The sequence below is a fragment of the Primulina eburnea genome, chromosome 12, assembly GCF_022965805.1.
Source record: "Primulina eburnea isolate SZY01 chromosome 12, ASM2296580v1, whole genome shotgun sequence".
Classification (NCBI taxonomy): domain Eukaryota; kingdom Viridiplantae; phylum Streptophyta; class Magnoliopsida; order Lamiales; family Gesneriaceae; genus Primulina; species Primulina eburnea.
In genome coordinates, this window is record NC_133112.1 from 31,549,879 (window position 1) to 31,568,232 (window position 18,354).

General features: G+C 38.9%; 2 protein-coding genes across 3 annotated transcripts; both read left to right on the forward strand.

The window, feature by feature from the left end:
* Positions 1 to 6,038: 6,038 nt before the first annotated feature.
* On the forward strand, positions 6,039 to 11,642 carry LOC140806562 (PH, RCC1 and FYVE domains-containing protein 1-like). Of its 2 annotated transcripts, XM_073163113.1 has the most exons (10): positions 6,039 to 6,122; positions 6,352 to 6,809; positions 6,965 to 7,051; positions 7,374 to 7,463; positions 7,673 to 7,753; positions 7,887 to 8,045; positions 8,131 to 10,245; positions 10,531 to 10,677; positions 11,009 to 11,295; positions 11,377 to 11,642. In XM_073163113.1, exons 2-10 carry the CDS (start codon positions 6,762 to 6,764, stop codon positions 11,468 to 11,470), a joined length of 3,108 nt encoding a protein of 1,035 aa, XP_073019214.1. In that variant the 5' UTR covers positions 6,039 to 6,122; positions 6,352 to 6,761; the 3' UTR covers positions 11,471 to 11,642. The 2 variants fall into 2 exon arrangements, with proteins under 2 accessions (XP_073019214.1, XP_073019213.1); XM_073163112.1 differs by having other exon boundaries at positions 6,058 to 6,809.
* A 1,044-nt stretch (positions 11,643 to 12,686) lies between these two features.
* LOC140806563 (small ribosomal subunit protein uS4y-like) lies at positions 12,687 to 15,329 on the forward strand. Its single transcript, XM_073163114.1, has 3 exons — positions 12,687 to 12,829; positions 13,492 to 13,873; positions 14,886 to 15,329. Exons 1-3 carry the CDS (start codon positions 12,802 to 12,804, stop codon positions 15,067 to 15,069), a joined length of 594 nt encoding a protein of 197 aa, XP_073019215.1. The 5' UTR covers positions 12,687 to 12,801; the 3' UTR covers positions 15,070 to 15,329.
* Positions 15,330 to 18,354: the final 3,025 nt, after the last annotated feature.

Genomic DNA, 18,354 nt, shown 5'->3' on the forward strand with positions numbered 1-18,354 from the left:
AATCGAGCCATACGATCGAAAGTGAAATCCCGGTTATAAGACAGAAAATGAGCAGACTTGGTGAGTCGATCCACCACTACCCAAATAGCGTCACTATTCCTCGACGATAATGGCAAGTGAGTAATGAAATCCATCGCGATATGCTCCCACTTCCATTCAGGAATAGGTAGATTCAACAATAATCCTCCAGGTCGACGGTGCTCTGCCTTAACCTGTTGACAAACAAGACACTTGGAAACAAACTGATAAACACTGCGCTTCATCCCTTTCCACCAAAATCGTGTCCTCAAGTCTTTATACATCTTATTACTTCCTGGATGAATACTCAACTTACTTCGATGAGCATGAGATAAGATCTCCTCCCTCAAATTATCATCTTCTGGTACTACAACTCGATTAGACAAACACAGAAGACCATTAGACTGATAATGGAAACCGCTATCTCCACCCGCTAACCGAGCTAATCTCTGAGTCTTGAGATCAGACATCTGAGCATCTCGAATCCGAGCGAACAAGGCTGGCTCAGATAAAATGGTAGCAACACGAATGCTCTCCATACCTTTCCGATGTTTGAAATTAAATCCCAACGAACAACAATCCTGAATAGTACTAATCATAGCACTGGTCTGAAGTGCAGAAACTCTCACTTTGCGACTAAGAGCATCAGCTGTGAGATTTGCAGATCCTGGATGGTACTTGATCTCGCAGTCATAATCTTTCAGCAAATCCATCCAACGACGTTGCCTCATGTTCAACTCAGCCTGAGTGAACAGATATTTCAGACTCTTATGATTAGTAAAGATTTCAAACTTAACCCCGTACAAGTAATGACGCCAAATCTTCAGCGCGAACACAATAGCTGCCAACTCTAGATCATGAGTAGGATACTTCTCCTCGTGAGATTTCAGCTGTCTGGAAGCATAAGCAATCACATGACCGTTTTGCGTCAACACACACCCTAAGCCTTGAGAAGAGGCATCGGTGTAAACACTGAAACCATCAGATCCTGACGGTAACGCCAAAACAGGTGCAGAAGTCAGAAGTCGACGAAGCTCTCTGAAACTATCTTCGCACTCAGATGACCACTCAAATGGAACATCCTTCCGAGTAAGTTGCGTCAAAGGTCTAGCTACCTGGGAGAAATTCACGATGAAGCGACGATAATACCCTGCTAGACCTAGAAAACTACGGATCTCAGCCACCGTCGTAGGTCGTGACCAATTTAGCACTGCCTCAATCTTGCTGGGATCCACAGAAATTCCTTCCTTGGAAATCACATGACCAAGGAATACTACACGATCAATCCAGAACTCGCACTTACTCAGCTTAGCATACAATTGCTTCTCGCGAAGAATCTGCAACACAATCCTCAAGTGCCGGACATGCTCTTCCACACTATGAGAATAGATCAAGATATCGTCAATGAAAACCACCACAAACTGATCCAGAAAATCTCGGAAGACTCGGTTCATCAGATTCATGAACACCGCTGGCGCATTCGTCAATCCGAATGGCATAACTAGAAACTCGTAATGCCCATAACGAGTACGAAATGCAGTCTTGGAAATATCATCATCTCTGACTCTCATCTGATGATAACCTGATCGCAAGTCGATCTTGGAGTAAACAGAAGTACCCTGAAGCTGATCGAACAAGTCATCAATACGGGGTAATGGGTACTTGTTTTTGATCGTCACCCGATTCAGCTGGCGATAATCAATGCACAACCGCATCGATCCATCCTTCTTCTTGACAAACAAGACTGGAGCTCCCCAAGGCGAAACACTCGGGCGAATATAACCCTTATCAAGAAGATCCTGCAATTGCTGCTTCAGCTCTCTCATCTCTGACGGAGCCAGACGATAGGGGGCACGAGAAATCGGTGCAGTCCCTGGCATTAATTCAATGCCAAACTCCACCTCTCTAACCGGAGGAAAACCAGGAATCTCTTCTGGAAATACATCAGGAAATTCACAAACCACTGGAATATCCTCTATACCAACACTACCTGTGGACGTATCAATTGTATAGATGAGGTAGCCTTCCCCGCCCGCCTCTAAAGCACGACAGGCTTTCAGAGCAGATACTACTGGCATCGGAGGTCGCGCTCCCTCACCATAGAAAAACCAACTAGAGCTCTCAGTCGTACGAAACTGAACAAGCTTCTGGTAACAATCCACAGTAGCTCGGTAGGTAGTCAAAATGTCTATACCCAAAATACAATCAAAATCTTCCATCTCCAGAATCATAAGATTCGCAGTCAACTCGTTACCCTCAAAATCTAAAGGACAACCCATCACTAGACGCTTGGCTAAAACCGAATGACCCATCGGGGTAGAAACAGAAAGAATGACATCTAGAGAAACATGCGGTAACTTATGACGTTTAACGAATCGTGCAGAAATGAATGAATGAGATGCTCCGGTATCTATAAGAACAAAAGCAGGAATACCGCATAAACAAAAAGTACCTGCTATGACTCTCTCGGTCTCGTCTGCAGCCTGATCCTGGTTCAACGCAAAAACTTGACCTTGGGCACGAGGTCGAAGATTCGAACTACCCACTGCCTGACCCTGCCTCCTCTGCTGAACAGTCGCCTGAGATCCAGAACCAGATCCTGCTCCACCTCGCAACTGAGGACAATTCTTCTTAATATGCCCCATCTCTCCGCACTGATAACAAGCTCCTGCGGCTACTCGGCATTGCTCCGATGGATGGTTCTTCCCACAATGCGCACAAGACTCCTTCTTCTTACCAAAGCGGAAAACACCGCTAGATCGAGATCTAGATCCAGAAGAAGACGAACCAGATTTCTTGAACGACTGAGATCGAGGCCTCAAAGTACTCGGAGGTCTAGAAGAAAGAATAGCCCTACCACGCTGGAGACTGATCTCTGCTTGACGACACCGGTTCACCAACCCATCGTACGAAGTAGGATTATCACAGACAGTGACTCGATCAAAGATCTCCTGATTAAGGCCCTGGAGGAAATGATCATACTTGGCCTCAGAACTGCCACTGATATGAGGAGCGAAGGGTAATAACTCAAAGAATTTCTGCTGATACTCATCAACAGACATACTCCCCTGCTTCAGGTTCAAGAGCTCAATCGTCTTGGCCTGGCGAAGGGCTGGAGGAAAGTACAGCTGCATGAACGCTGCACGGAAATCGGCCCAAGTCGCTCTACCCTGAGACTGAACTATCGGCGCAGAAGTCGATCGCCACCACCTGCGAGCACGGCCCTCAAGAAGAAAACTAAGGGTCTCCATCTTCTGCTCATCGGTGCACTGGAATGCGCGGAAACAACTCTCCATGCGCTCTAACCAATCCTCCGCATCATCGGGAGTCTCACCGCCAACTAAAGGCTTAGGCCCCATCTGCATGAAACGATGCATATCGAAACGCCTAGGACCATCCCGACGATGACGATGCTCATGGTGACGCCTAAGATCATCCTGGTCACCCCATCGACCTACACTCCCCTGACTACTCCCGTCATCAAAATGGTCAGCCATCGCTACAAGATAGAATAGGGAAAAATGGTCAACGGAAATCCCAAAACAAAATCTATATCCCAAAATCATACGCATGCTCTGATACCATAAATGTAGTGACCCGTTCCAGAATCACCTACTAATTGAAAACTAAGCATGCAATTAACTTAATAATTACTAATCAGAGATAATAGCGGAAACAACTAACAAATGATAGTTATACAACCCAAACGAACTCTAGAACAACTCAAAATAAGGTAAAGAATATCTGGTACAACCATATCGAATCAAATGATACCGAAACTAAACCAACCGGCTACTCAACGTCCTCCTCCTGCTCCTCCGGAACCATCCAACCTGAGACCTGCCCCGAGAGAATGGGGTGTCCAAGATAAACAAAACCGAGGACGTGAGCGATAAGAACGCCCAGTACAAAAGTATGAGTATACAGACCTATATGAAATGCACATGCTATGATCATGATACCGGGGTAGTCAAGAAACAGGAATCACAAAAGGATCTCAACAATGCTCAGTCTAGAGGCGCCAAGTGGATAGTGCCGCGCGGTCCAACCTCTGGGTCACTGCATCCACTACAAGACAGACGTGGACCTAAAATGTCCCGGACCACCGAAGCCCTCCCGACCCGTCGGCCACTGTGTACTCTCGGTGTCCATGCGTCCACAAGACAGGGCTGAGCGGCCCCAAGATATAGCTTATCTCGAAAGAGATACAGCTCAACAGCAAAGGCTATCTCGAAGGAGAATACGGCTCAACATGAAATGCAACGTGCAGTAATAAACGTGACATAATAGCATGCATCATATGACATATAACAATGCACCACATACTCATGCAACACATATAAGAATGTATACTCAACCAGGATATCTCGGATAGTACTTTCGTACCTCTATCACAGCAATCCTAATCCACTGGAACAACCAGACAACAGGTCTAATCCAAGCCTATTCATCAAGTGAAAACCATCACTAAACTTATCTACCAGACTTAACTAGATAATCCTGAGATAAATACTGATAAAATTCCAAACCTTCGTCCGTCGCTAGCCCGCTGATGCCGCTAGCTCCCAACTAGAGCACAGCTCTGCTACAAGACCAGCAGCTCCCCGCTAGTGCCCAAATCTCGGAACAAGACTAGAACCTGTCAGAAAAGACTGAAATGCTATGGAACTCTCTGAATTGGCGAGTCAAAATGAGGAAATCCGACCACTATTTATAGGCCATGTTCGGATCCTCCGAACACCACTTCGGAACGTCCGAACGCTACGTGTCCACTGGCTCTTGACAGCTCATGATCGGATCCTCCGATCATACACTTCGGACCGTCCGAACATGCACGTGTCCAGCTGCTCTTGACACCTCATGATCGGATCCACCGAACCTACACTTCGGAACGTCCGAACTCCCACGTGTCGATCAACTCTTGACACCTAATGATCGGATCCACCGAACTCACTTCGGACCTTCCGAACTCTTCGGTGCTTCCGAACCATCTTCGGACCTTCCGATCATGATTAATCACCATTAATCCGTTAATTACCCAATTCGGTATTCGGGCTACTACATCGAGAGTTTGCAACACTTCAAATCTCGAAATCAGCGAACAATTGTATGCAAAAGCTTTCAAGTGCCAAACGAAAATATGCAGCAATATGTGAAAAAAGAGAGCAGCAAAAAATTCAACAGCCGTTGAATATGGTTTGAGGGATTGTTTATAGATGATCATTGGTTGCATTGAGGAGACACGTTTCTCCAGACCGGATGCGTAGAAGAGAGACATTTCTAGGCAAAGGACACATGGTTTGGTGGAAAAGCAGCCTAGAGCATGTGCAAACATAGCCAAGAGATGCACACACTGATTGGTGCTTTCGGACCGCGCGCGACATTCTGTCCGCGCACAACACATGCCCAGAAAGGCGCGCGCGCCTGCGTGAGAACCTGCATGTCTGCGCGCAACATTCTGCCCGAATGACCAAAACCCAGAACCAAGCGCGCATACGCGCAGGATGTGGCGCACCCGTGCGCACATCTCTGTTCCGAAGGCCTTCCTCATCTCTCATCTTGGCGCAACAAAATTTAATTTCAAACAAATTTTGTCCAAAAAAATTAATATTGGTCAAAGACCACACCTCACCGCACGACGCCGAGCTGAGCCGGCCGGATGTGTTTAATACACCGAGACATAGCTCACTAGCGTCTTCCCCTGTCTAAAAACTTCTGGTACCCCTTGGGGCCCAAATTCCTATCTCAAACTTAAAATTAATAAGGAAGATTTCACTTGTCTACTTTTACAATATGGGACAACTCTCACTTCTTTTACCCTTCAAAGCTCTTCTTATTCATTTATCCAACATTTTGTGTGTGATTGGATCAAACAGTAGATGGAATAATTTTACCTCTCTGTCCTAAATTTTCAAATTTATCCCAATAAATAGAAAGCTTCGGAGAACATGAAAGAGAGAAACTATCCCGAGTCGTTAAATCAGACAAATAACCGATTTATTATTATAATATATAATATATATTATTAAAACATGTCATTCTCCCGGAATTAAAGGGCTGATGAGAAATAGAATGGAGAGAGGGGAAGCAAAGAAATCAAGGAGGTGTGCACGTCTCAGGGATCTTACCCTGAAATTCAACCCTCCCCAGAATCCCATCTCAAGTCTAAATTTAAAAATTAATTTCAAAATTCAGAAACTGGTCTGGAATTCATTTCCCATATTTGGTGGTTCAAAAGATTAGATTTTGAACCCGGAAAACCTATTGTCGTTCTTCATTTCCTTGGTTTGGCGGTTTAAAGATTTGATTTTGACGAGGATATCTTAAATGCAGTTAACCCTTTTGGTGTAAGGACATTCTCTTGAAGATTCCACCATATTTTACCTCCTTTGCTTGTGCATGGATTTCTGAAGAGATATTCATTTTTTGGGGGGTAGGAGACCAATTTTCCGCTGGTGGTGGTTGGTTACAGCTGATTTAGTGCTGAAAATCCGGTTTCCTGCGTTCGATTATTCGAGTTTTGTATGAATTCGATTTCGTTGAAGAGCGGGATTTTGATTTTAAAGGATCCTGTTGATCAAAATTTCGAAATGTGGTAGAGGAAGAGACCAAATCTTGTATCGTGGATTCAGGGGATTCGTGTCATGGGGCAGAATAGGTGGGAGAATGCATTATATTTCGATAATTCGGATGGGTTTTGGTTTAATTCCTGGATTGTTGAACTTGGTTATTTTGCAACGTGAATGGCTGATTTGCAGAGGCCTAGTCTCGCGGAAAGAGACATGGAGCAGGTGTTCTGAATTTGTTCCGTGTTGCTTATTAGTTACCAATAATACATTTCGTGTTTTCGTAGAGATTATAATGGATTAAGTCATAATTCCTTTTATCAGAAACTTGAGAAAGAAGTGAACTTTATGGCATTGGATTGATGAGTCTTTTTCTTTAGGCCATTACAGCTCTTAAGAAGGGAGCACACTTGTTGAAGTATGGACGGAGGGGAAAACCAAAGTTTTGCCCATTTCGACTTTCTACCGTAAGTTCTTGTAGAAGTTTATAGACACTGTTAATCTAACTTGTAATGTTGGGTGTCTTTCATCAGATTCGGCTTGGTAAGTTTCCTTAAAAAAACTCGAGGAGAGTTTTTTTTTTTTGCCTAGATTGAATCTCATGCTTTGACTCAATGTATTTTTAGCACTTGACATTAATCAAACTTCAGTTTAACCACCGAATTTGAACTCTTCACAAGTCGTAAGGCTTCTTAAATTATGTTTTCGGGCTTTACTCTTTGCTTTCAAATATTTATGGGTATTTTTTTTATCTTCCTTGTCATTTGAATTTGTTTGGCTAAATTTCAGGATGAGTCAAAGTTGTTGTGGTATTATGGTAAAGATGAGAAAGCACTTGAGTTGAGTCAAGTTTCGAGGATAATTCCTGGGCAAAGAACAGTAAGTACCATATGTTAATTTTCTTGGCTGAAAGCTTGCATAATCTGAATTCTGTGCAATATTTTGACACTCTTGACGAATTGAATGTAAAGCTTCAAAACAAATTATTAGAATGTTGTAGAGATTATGACCATTGGAGAAATTTATTGGACCATTATCGAGGTGAAAATTTAAATTATTTGACCGTAGCTACAATTTTTGCATGACAGGCTATTTTTCAGCGGTATCCTCGCCCTGAGAAAGAGTACCAGTCATTTTCTCTCATATATAATGACAGATCATTGGATTTGGTGAGATTGTGATTGGTCTCTTGTTATATATCAATCTTCATTTCGCCTTATTGATCACAAAAAATTTTAGAACTACCATATCACAATATATTTGAAACTAAATGCTTAAAATTTTCTTACAAAAACTTGACAGATATGTAAAGATAAGGATGAAGCAGATGTTTGGTTTCTTGGCTTAAAAGCTCTAATAGCACGTGGTGGAAACAGAAAATTAAGGAATGAGACGAAGAATGAGATTGCATCCTCAGATAGTCCACATGGTCAGAAGGTTTTCCCATCAAGTTCACCATTTGTGAGTTGCAGTGTCCTGTGTGTTTTAAAAATGTATTTTGTGAAAAAATACTTCTATTTATTTCTCTTATTTTTAAGTTCTGTAGGATCAGAGTGATACCCAACCTACAGAAAATGTTTCTCAAGGTAGGTTGGGAAAGGCATTTGCTGATATTGTTTCATACACCGCAACTGCCAAGAAATTTCAGTTGGCTGAGTCTATTACACAAACTCCCACTTCACAGCCAGCAGTGGCTGTTGACACCTCAAATGCCAGAACATCTGGAGCTGATACGGTCAGGGTGAGCCTTTCGAGTGCTGTAAGTTCTTTAAGCCAAGGTTCATGTAATGAGGATTTTGATAGCATAGGTGATGTTTTCATTTGGGGAGAAGGGACGGGTGCCGGAGTGTTGGGAGGTGGTCTCGGAAAAGTTGATAGATTATCTAGTATTAAAATTGACGCTCTCTTGCCTAAGGCATTGCAATCAACAACGGTACTTGATGTGCATAGTATTTCTTGTGGAAAGAGACATGCTGTTTTGGTTACTAAGCATGGAGAATTATTCACTTGGGGTGAAGAGGATGGAGGGAGGCTTGGGCATGGAGCTGAAAAGGATATTTGCCAGCCGAAGCTCATAGAAAATTTTATTGGCGAGAAAATTGAATCGGTAGCATGTGGTGAGTATCATACTTGTGCTGTCACACTCTCTGGCGATCTTTATACTTGGGGTGATGGTTGCCGCAACGACGGTTTGCTAGGGCATGGAAGTGATACGAGTCACTCGATTCCAAAAAAGGTTGGTGGTCCTATAGACGGTTTAAGAGTGTCGTTTGTCTCTTGTGGGCCTTGGCATACAGCTTTGTTGATGTCTTCTGGACGCTTGTTTACCTATGGAGATGGAACTTTTGGTGCACTAGGACATAAAGATCGAAGCGGCTCAAGCATTCCACGAGAAGTTGAAGCTTTAAAGGGAATGCGAACTGTAGGAGTTGCTTGTGGTGTATGGCACACTGCAGCGATTGTTGAAGTAACTCCTACATATCCTAACACTGGAAATTCAGACCTGTCACTATCTGGTAAGCTGTTCACTTGGGGTGACGGGGATAAAGGACGACTTGGGCATGGTGACAATGACTCAAGACTAGTACCTGAGTGTGTTTCTTCCTTAGCCGAAGTAGTTTTTTCTCGGGTGGCCTGTGGAAACAACCTTACAGTTGCTCTGACCACTTCAGGAAAAGTGTACACTATGGGAAGTGTTGCTTATGGACAGCTAGGTAATCCAACATTTGATGGAAAGACTCCCGTTTGTATAGAAGGAGATATTGGTGATTGTTGTGTGGAAGAGATTGCTTGTGGTTCGTATCATGTTGCCATTTTGACTTCAAAACAGGAAGTTTATACCTGGGGTAAGGGTACAAATGGGCAACTAGGCCATGGTGACACTGATGACCGGAATACACCAACTGTAATCGAGTTTTTGAGAGATCAACAAGTAAAAAGTATAGCATGTGGTTCAAATTTTACTGCTGCTATTTGTCTGCATAAGTGCATATCTACTACAGATAATTCGGTGTGCTCTGGCTGTCATACTCCTTTCAATTTCATGCGAAAACGTCACAATTGTTATAACTGTGGACTCGTGTTTTGCAAAGCATGCAGTGCTAGGAGGTCTCTTAAAGCCTCCTTAGCCCCTAGTGCGAACAAGCCATATCGTGTTTGTGAAGATTGTTTTGTCAAATTACAAAAGGAAATGGATTCCGGATCCACTCCTCGAATTCCAAAAGTTAAAACTGTAGCTACTATAGATAAGCCCGGTGAATCGGTAACAAAGGAGACTGGAGGTTCTCGTTTATCAGGATTTACTGCTAGACTCTCATCTGTTGACTCATTCAAGTCCGATAGAAGTTCGACATTCAACATGACGTCAGAATTGAACGAGAATAATGTATTCCCATTTCAAAATGGAAATATTCAGAGGCTGAGCACTTCTTCAAAATCGCCGAGGAGCCCATTTGAAAGTTCTAAGAACTTCGTTTCTTTCTCAGTTCCAAGTTCCAGAATCGTTTCACGATCACCGTCTCCTGTACCGAGGATGTCGAATACTCTGAAATCCGCAACACAATCACCACCTTTGTCGTTTCGTACTTCAGAAGCAACTTCAGATGACATGAAGAGTTACAATGATAATCTAAGTCAGGAGGTCAAAAATTTAAGAGCACAGGTATGAATGGTTTTACGGACTTGGAAAGCATTAAAAATTGGTGTTTTCTAATTGTAGATTTCCATTGTGCATCTTTTCCCTCTATGATTCGTACCTGACCTTATTATATGAGAATTGCCAGCCCTTTTGTGTATCATGGAATATAAAATTGCATTTCGATAATTTGTATCCATGTTAGGATGATCATTGATCAAGTTTAGATTAGATAACATAATTGGAAGTAAAAGGCAATTTCTGCACGCAAATGACACTCATATCTCTTGGTGAATTTGGCTTAATATGTAGGTAGAAGAACTCAGCTGCAAAACACAACTTCTCGAAGCTGAACTTCACGGAAAATCGAAGCAGCTGAACGAGATGGCCTTACGGGTGGAAGAAGAAGTTTGTAAAAACAAAGCAGCAGAAGAACTGATCAACTCTTTGACTTCGCAGGTTCTTCCCAGTAATTTTGTTGTTTAATTCGCACATATACTCTACAAATACATTTTAGGCAAATAGTTAAAGCTGTTTTCCCTTTAATGCGTGTGGCACGAAACGACAAATTTCAACTTATTCAGCAGAAGTGACCTTTCTAATAAACAAGCCACTCCTAAATTTTATGAAGAGTCACTAATTTCCATGGCAAGTTTCTCCATTCATGATGTGGAAGATCAAATTCTCTTGCCTTTTGATTTGCCTTGCTGTGGAGCTTTCTTAGAGGAAGACTCTCAATTTATGTTACCTTCTTTTTGTCTAATCTAATCAAATTCCAAATATCTTGCAGTTGAAGGAAATGGATGAAAGGGAACAACAAATTGCCTGCAGAAACTTGGATACTAATGACCAAATAACCGCGGAAACTAATCGCCCCTCAAATGGAAGCAGCGTGACAAGCATCACCTCTCCCAAGAGCGAGTGTGGAGACAATCCAACTCCTCCACCTATATCTAACGGAACCAAGTCATCACAAGTATATAAATCAGAACATATTATACAAGACGAGCCTGGGGTATACATTACTCTCATTTCATTACCAAACGGTGTCAATGAGTTGAGGCGAGTGCGTTTCAGGTATTACTTTTTCGTATTTTCTTGTGCCCTTTTTTTCAATAATGTGTGTAAACGTAGCATTTTTCCTGTCCTTCACTTCAGCCGGAAACGCTTCACCGAGCAGCAGGCCGAGAAATGGTGGGCCGAAAACGAAACAAGGGTATGCCAACGGCACAATATACAATCTGTGCAGTAACTTGATCAACCAGTTTTTTCTTTTTTAAATAGCTGAAGCGATTGAAATTCTTAAGGAACAATTCTCTTCCTTGATTTCCTACTGTAAATGTATATTCTTTTCTCATCAGTTTGTGAAAGTTCTTTGTTGGGGCATACATATACTTCAGTAGTTATATCATTATTTCTTATTATTTTTATTTTTTAAAAATACCCTTATATATATATATATATATATATATATATATATATATATATATATATATATATATATATATATATATATATATTATGATTAAATATAAAATGGGTAAATTCAACTCAATTTATTGATCATTACATAGAATTCAACTAAGATATTGTATGAAAATATGATTTATTCTATTGTACTTTTAAGTTGAGAATTGGAGGATTTTGAGCTGGTTGTGGGCGAGGAGGGATTCAAACCCTTGATATCGTGGTTCATAATCACGTGCTCTAATCTTCTGAGCTACATGCATTATTGAATATTATTTAAGCGTGTATCTAATAATTAATTAAGACAAAAACTTGTGTGAGACGGTCTCATGAGTCGTATTTTGTGAGACAGATCTCTTATTTAGGTCATCCATGAAAAAATATTACTTTTTATTGTGAATATCAATAGGGTTGATCCGTCTCACAGATAAAGATTCATGAGACCGTCTCACAAAAGACCTGTTCATTAAAAAATTGTAATAATTTATAAACAAGCAACATAAAAAAAATGACGTGACCTTTCCATGTAACTATGGGATCAACCTCACCTTAATGGTAAACATTGAACTAACAGAAAAATAAATGCATCAAATTTAGCATTTGGATTTGAAATTAAATCATTGATTCAAATGCAATATTATTTTAAATATTAAATCCTAGCACGACATGAAAAAATGTGGTCAAATGATCCAATTTTAGTTGCAAAATTCTCTTAATTAGAGCTATCAAATTAAGCCTAAAAATACAATTGGATTTTTTTTTAATAAACTTCCATGAGCTTCTCTATAAATATTTATAAATTTGTCTATTAGAAATATAAAGTAGTTATTGAGTTATTTAATCATAAAATTTATAGTACTTGTCCTATTTTAGACTACTTTGTTCAGTTTTTCATTTTTAAAAATAAATATAAAAAATAAATTGGGCAATTTAGTCCTTCGGGTCGGTTCTCAAATGGCCCAAGGCTATAGTCCAACTCTTTGACAGGCTCACTAGGGTTTTGGCCCAGAAAGACATATATATATATAAGACGACAACTCGAACCCTCACGTTCTCATTTCCCTCGCGATCCACAGCAGTGCGGTGGACTGAGAATCGCGTTGGCGGCGGAGAAGTATGGTGAACGTCTCATTTTACCGAAACTGTAAGCTTCTATTGCTTGTTTTGCCGTTGAAAATTGATAATATACGCTCACATCGGAGAACAACAGCTGTAGTTGTGATTTATATGCGTGCGATTGTATGTGGCATTGTTCTTTCGAGGATTTTTTGGTGTTTTATTTTGATTGCTTCTTCCACATCAGTTGTTGTTTGTTCATTTTGTGTTATGGAATTCCTCTGATTCCTGGTTGTATCGGAGATGGTGTTTGGAATGACCTTTCTGTTGCATCTGACCAAAATTATGTCTTTTTATCGTTTTGAGATTTGAAATTTAGAACAAGAACCGGTGGTTTTGTTTCATTTTCGTCTGAGTCATTGCTGGAATCTAAAGATTGTTGAAACTGTTCATGGCGTCTGTATAAAACTTTTGAAAATGTTAGTATGTTGTGCTCCAGAAGAGTACCAGCGTTAGTGTTGCAAACATGTGCTGGAAGATCAGTAAGTTAGCTAAAGTTGTCGTGACTGTCAAGGGCTCTCCTTTGTAAGAATGAGAGGTCTTTGATAAATAAAAGATTGAATTTTTGGGGTTGAAATGTTGTCCTGAATAAAGTTTTGGTCTCATACTTCATACTCAAAAAGAATGAAAATAAGAGGTCTCGTAATGCATGAGCTCCTGCTTAAATCTGCTTGCTTCTGTTGATTGCAGATGGAAAGACATTTAAGAAGCCTCGACGGCCTTATGAGAAGGAGCGACTGGATGCTGAGTTGAAGCTTGTTGGAGAATATGGTCTGAGATGCAAGAGGGAGCTGTGGAGGGTTCAGTATGCACTGAGTCGCATTAGAAATGCTGCTAGAATGCTTTTGACGCTTGATGAGAAGGATTCACGTCGTATTTTTGAGGGAGAAGCCCTTCTGAGGAGAATGAATAGGTATGGGCTACTGGATGAGAGCCAGAACAAGCTCGATTATGTCTTGGCACTAACTGTAGAGAACTTCCTTGAGCGCCGCCTTCAAACTCTGGTGTTCAAGGCGGGGATGGCTAAATCTATTCACCATGCCAGAGTGCTTATCCGGCAAAGACATATTAGGTAAGAATGATGACTGAATTTCTAGTCACTTACATATTAGGTAAGAATGATGACTGAATTTCTAGTCACTTGCAGGCCTAGCATTTTTTCCTGATATCTAGGTTCATATAGCTTCTGATTGACAATAATATACCAAAATATTGACGTCTTTGAGCCGACGATGAAAGCATGACTCGTATTTATTACTTGAATGATAGGCATTTATTTTCTTTGATCTTCATACTATATTTGATTATTGCTTGACCTGAATATCCGATTAAATTAATATATGTGTGTGTGTGCGCACACGATTTTTCAGCTGTGATATTAATTCTAATATGTTTTTGTTGAATAACTTTAGTTCGATTGAACGAAGAAAATTATTAGTACAAAGTTGATGCTATTTTTGTTGGATAATGATGATTGGATAAATTGTTTATAATGTTTTGTTATTTTTCTATAATATTTAATTTGCTAATTTTTATATTTTTTTCTAAATTGTTTCCAACAATTTAATAAATATCCATAGTTTATTCGAAATAATTCAAATTTAAGAAAATATAGGTGTTAATAAAATATTTGGGTTGTGTATGAATATCCAATCTTCTGACGGCACGAGGACGAGGATGAAGATGAAATTGGATACTCGGTGAGGATGAGGATGGATATCATAAATGAGGATGAGGACGGAGGATATGGAATCCTACCCGAACCTGATTCATTGCCATCACTACCCCTGTATGAATGTCTAGGTGTTGATGACTCTAGACTTAGCTGTGTTGAATAGCCTTCTTTAAGGCGGTGGACATTGCATGCGATGTGAAATGTGCACTTGCACGTTACATTTTGTGTTACTTGTGTTGATATTTTTGTTTCTCTCCAATGGTACGGATGTATGCTATCTTTCAAGAATGAAGGTTCTAAATTTTTACGCAGCTAGCGTTGTCCTTCCTTTTCTTATCTGTCTAAAGTGAAATGTTCATTGTAATATGTATTTAGTCATTGAATTGAGAGTTCTATTTACTTACTATAGGGTTGGGAGGCAAGTGGTGAATGTGCCCTCGTTTCTGGTAAGAGTAGACTCCCAGAAACACATTGATTTCTCTCTCACAAGTCCGTTCGGCGGTGGGCGTCCCGGTAGAGTGAAGAGAAAGAACCAAAAGGCAGCTGCAAAGAAGGCGTCTGGTGGCGACGGGGATGAGGATGATGAAGAATGACCTTAACTTTTCATTTCAGTTATGAATGGCAATGTTGGGAAGCTGCATTTGGAGTTGGTGTTTGCTACTCCTGCAACAGTGATGATGTCTTTATATGAACCATTCGTTTTCAATGAGATATTTGTATTTGGGACATAGTTTCAAGCGTTATTATCTTCTGAATGTTTTCTGCTAACTATATTATTATCGCTTTTGTTATTGGATTTTGAATTTTTGTCATACAAATAGTTTTTTATTTATTTAATTTCTGTTTGCAATGACTTTCAGGCTTTTGTTGAGTATTTGGCAACTTGCCTCCCATGATCTAACCTTCCTTCTTGACATACTTCACCATTGGCAGTTTCCACCCGCAAATCAAATCCATCATCTCCCTTAGAATATTATAGAACTAAACAAGTACGATTATTATTATTATTATTATTATTATTATTAACTTTATTTTCAAACATTTAATATTATTTATTTCTGAATAATAATTGAAAATTTGGAAAGGATGATTAATTAATTTGAATAGAATCTGTAGAATAAATAATTGGATGATTCCCACTATGCAGTAGATTTTTCATTACCATTCCAAACTAAAAATGTTAATCAACACAAATTAGCAAGAAATAATCAAATGTTTCAAAATTGCAGTCCGTTTAGCTCTGAATTACTCCGAAAAAATCACCAGTATACTTTGTTTCAGTTTCGATGTTTTATTGTTGTTATCAAGTTTAAATTTACATGCTTAATGATCTGTTTAGTAGTGGCTCGGGTAAGGGTAGGGGTGTTCAAACTTTGGATAAAACCGAAAAAACCGAAAATCCAAACCGAAAAAACCGAACACCGAACCGAAATCCGAATTTTGTAATTCGGATATAAATATTAAACCGAAGTTTATTTGGTTCGATTTCGGATTATATATGTCAAAGCCGAAAAATCGAAATTTCATTAAATTAGTAATTTTGTTATATGTTTATTTATATTATATATTTTGATATGATATTTAGTGAATGAAAAACTATTTTGAATAATTTTTAGTTGATTGCTGTTTATTTAATTAATTTAGACATTAAATTTAAATATTTTACTAGATAACATGTAGAAAGTTAACATATTATATTTTACAATATATTTATATTATTAATTTAAATAATTATATCAAAACCGAAATAAACGACCGAAATAACAGAACCATTTGGTAGAAACCGAACCGAAGAAAAATGGTTCGGATATCGGATTATATATTTTTAAAACCGAAATAAAAAACCGAAAATCAAGCCGAACCGACCGCTGAACAACTACAATAGAAGTAAAAATGATTCACCCACATTAAACATTCCATTAATTTATACGAAAGCACCAGAATGATGTATTTATGCTAAAAAAAAAGAGTTTAAATCGTCTGCGACAAAAATAAAAAGAATAGCGAAATTATTCTAAGAAATAACTAAATAATTTGAATAAAAATATTTTAACGAATATCATCACAAAATTACCCATGAATATGTAATGAATTTCACAACTTTGAAAGGAAAAATTGGAAGTGGAAGTTTTGCATTCCTAGTGTCGGGACCCGGACCGGACCGGACCCGACAGTGGCCAGGTCTAGTGGGAAATATTCAGTGAGCGATGTAAAAAACGATTAATTAGGTCAAACAACACTTTTCCCGGTTGACAAAATCGCACCTTTTTTAGTATTTTGGAAAACATTTTAATTGAAAATTAAAGGGGGCAAAATGATAACTTTAGTTTAATTTGAGGGTAAAATCTGTCTGCCAAAAAAAAAAAAAAAGAAAATTCATGGGTGGAATGTGCCAAGAAAGGTAGATTGTAGTATGCGAAATGCCAAATATCCGCTCTAATTTTTGTCGTGATGAAATGACGACTCAGGCCGAGGTGGTGGCAATGGGTATGCTTGAAAATAGTTGCATAGACTGAGTTTAAGTGTGATGTATTCAATTCAGAGTTTTTAGGGATGTCAATTGGGTCAGGTTTCGGGTCAACCCGCGTAATATATATATATTTTTCAACCCGAACCCGAACCCGAACCCGAACCTGAAGCAACCCGAAAACCCCCAAACCGAACACTAACCCGCCTAACCCGAATTTTATTTATTTTTGTTAAAAAAATTCGAAAAAATAAAAAATAATAATAATATGTCATATAGCTAACATTTCTAATAATATCCTCACAAGTTTCTCATTAAGAATGTGTAATGTTGTGATTGTGCGTAATAGAATTTTAGTTGTCTATGTGTAGTATTAATTTTTCAACACAATAATTAGATATTCAAAACACATAATGATAATAATAACATTTAATTCAAACACATAACAGCAAAAGCTATTAAAAAATTCTTCAAACATAACAAAATAATTTTCAACTTCCAAGTGACAATAATCAAGCTTCACTTCTGTCTTCTGACTTTTTCATTGTTCTACATTTGTTTGTAGAAGTCAAACCTTTAAATAACATTTCAAAAGTTAAAATAGGAAAGGGTGAAAGTTTTCAAAAGTTATGAATTTATAAAATTTAATTTACTTTTCAATACTAGGTATCATAGCATTGTTAGAATCATCAATCATCCGTTGCAGCATTGTTTGATCCAGCATCCTCATTTATGAATAAATTCATAATATTTTCAGTCAAATCATCCAACCCCACCTCAGTAGTTTCACAAAAATAAAATATTAGTAAAACAGATAACTTTAAAATGAAAATAACAAGAAGAATCACTAACCTTTCTGTCCAACTAATCAATCTCTACAGCAAACCAATGCCTCAACAACATCATGCTTCATTGCACTACGATGTTGGTCAAGTATCCTACCACCCATGCTAAAAGCTGATTCAGAAGCAACCGTAGAAATTGAAACACTCAAAATATCTCTGTCCATTTGTGCAAGTTCAGGATACCTGAATTGGTAAGCTTTCCAAAATGTAAGAACATCACATTTTGAAGATCTGTCAATTTTCAGTTCATCCAAATAAAGATCTAATGGACTCTTTTAAGCTCTATCATTTAATTCTATTCTTTGAAATGTGTCAAATTCCTACATCATAAATTAAATGTATTGGTAACGAAAAGTAAAAAATAGTGAGAAAAAGAAAAAATTATCATAAATACCTTCAAAACATTCATGCATCCACTGTCTGGATTTAGAGGAAGAGAAGCATTATCATCAATGCCACTGTAAGAACTCGTAGATGTGTTGCTACTACTTGATTTAGAAGCAAGGCCCATATATTACTTAAACAAAGAAACTAATTTAGACTGCACCAGACTTAATTTGTTACTA

What these genes read in the sequence shown, in the direction of transcription:
- LOC140806562 (XM_073163113.1), top strand. Translation starts at nt 6,762, where the DNA reads ATGGCTGATTTGCAGAGGCCTAGTCTCGCGGAAAGAGACATGGAGCAG. An exon ending in GCCCATTTCGACTTTCTACC is followed by an intron (nt 7,052 to 7,373) that starts GTAAGTTCTTGT and finishes GCTAAATTTCAG; the next exon opens with GATGAGTCAAAGTTGTTGTG. An exon ending in TCAACTCTTTGACTTCGCAG is followed by an intron (nt 10,678 to 11,008) that starts GTTCTTCCCAGT and finishes AATATCTTGCAG; the next exon opens with TTGAAGGAAATGGATGAAAG.
- LOC140806563 (XM_073163114.1), top strand. Translation starts at nt 12,802, where the DNA reads ATGGTGAACGTCTCATTTTACCGAAACT. An exon ending in CGTCTCATTTTACCGAAACT is followed by an intron (nt 12,830 to 13,491) that starts GTAAGCTTCTAT and finishes TGTTGATTGCAG; the next exon opens with ATGGAAAGACATTTAAGAAG. An exon ending in ATCCGGCAAAGACATATTAG is followed by an intron (nt 13,874 to 14,885) that starts GTAAGAATGATG and finishes TACTTACTATAG; the next exon opens with GGTTGGGAGGCAAGTGGTGA.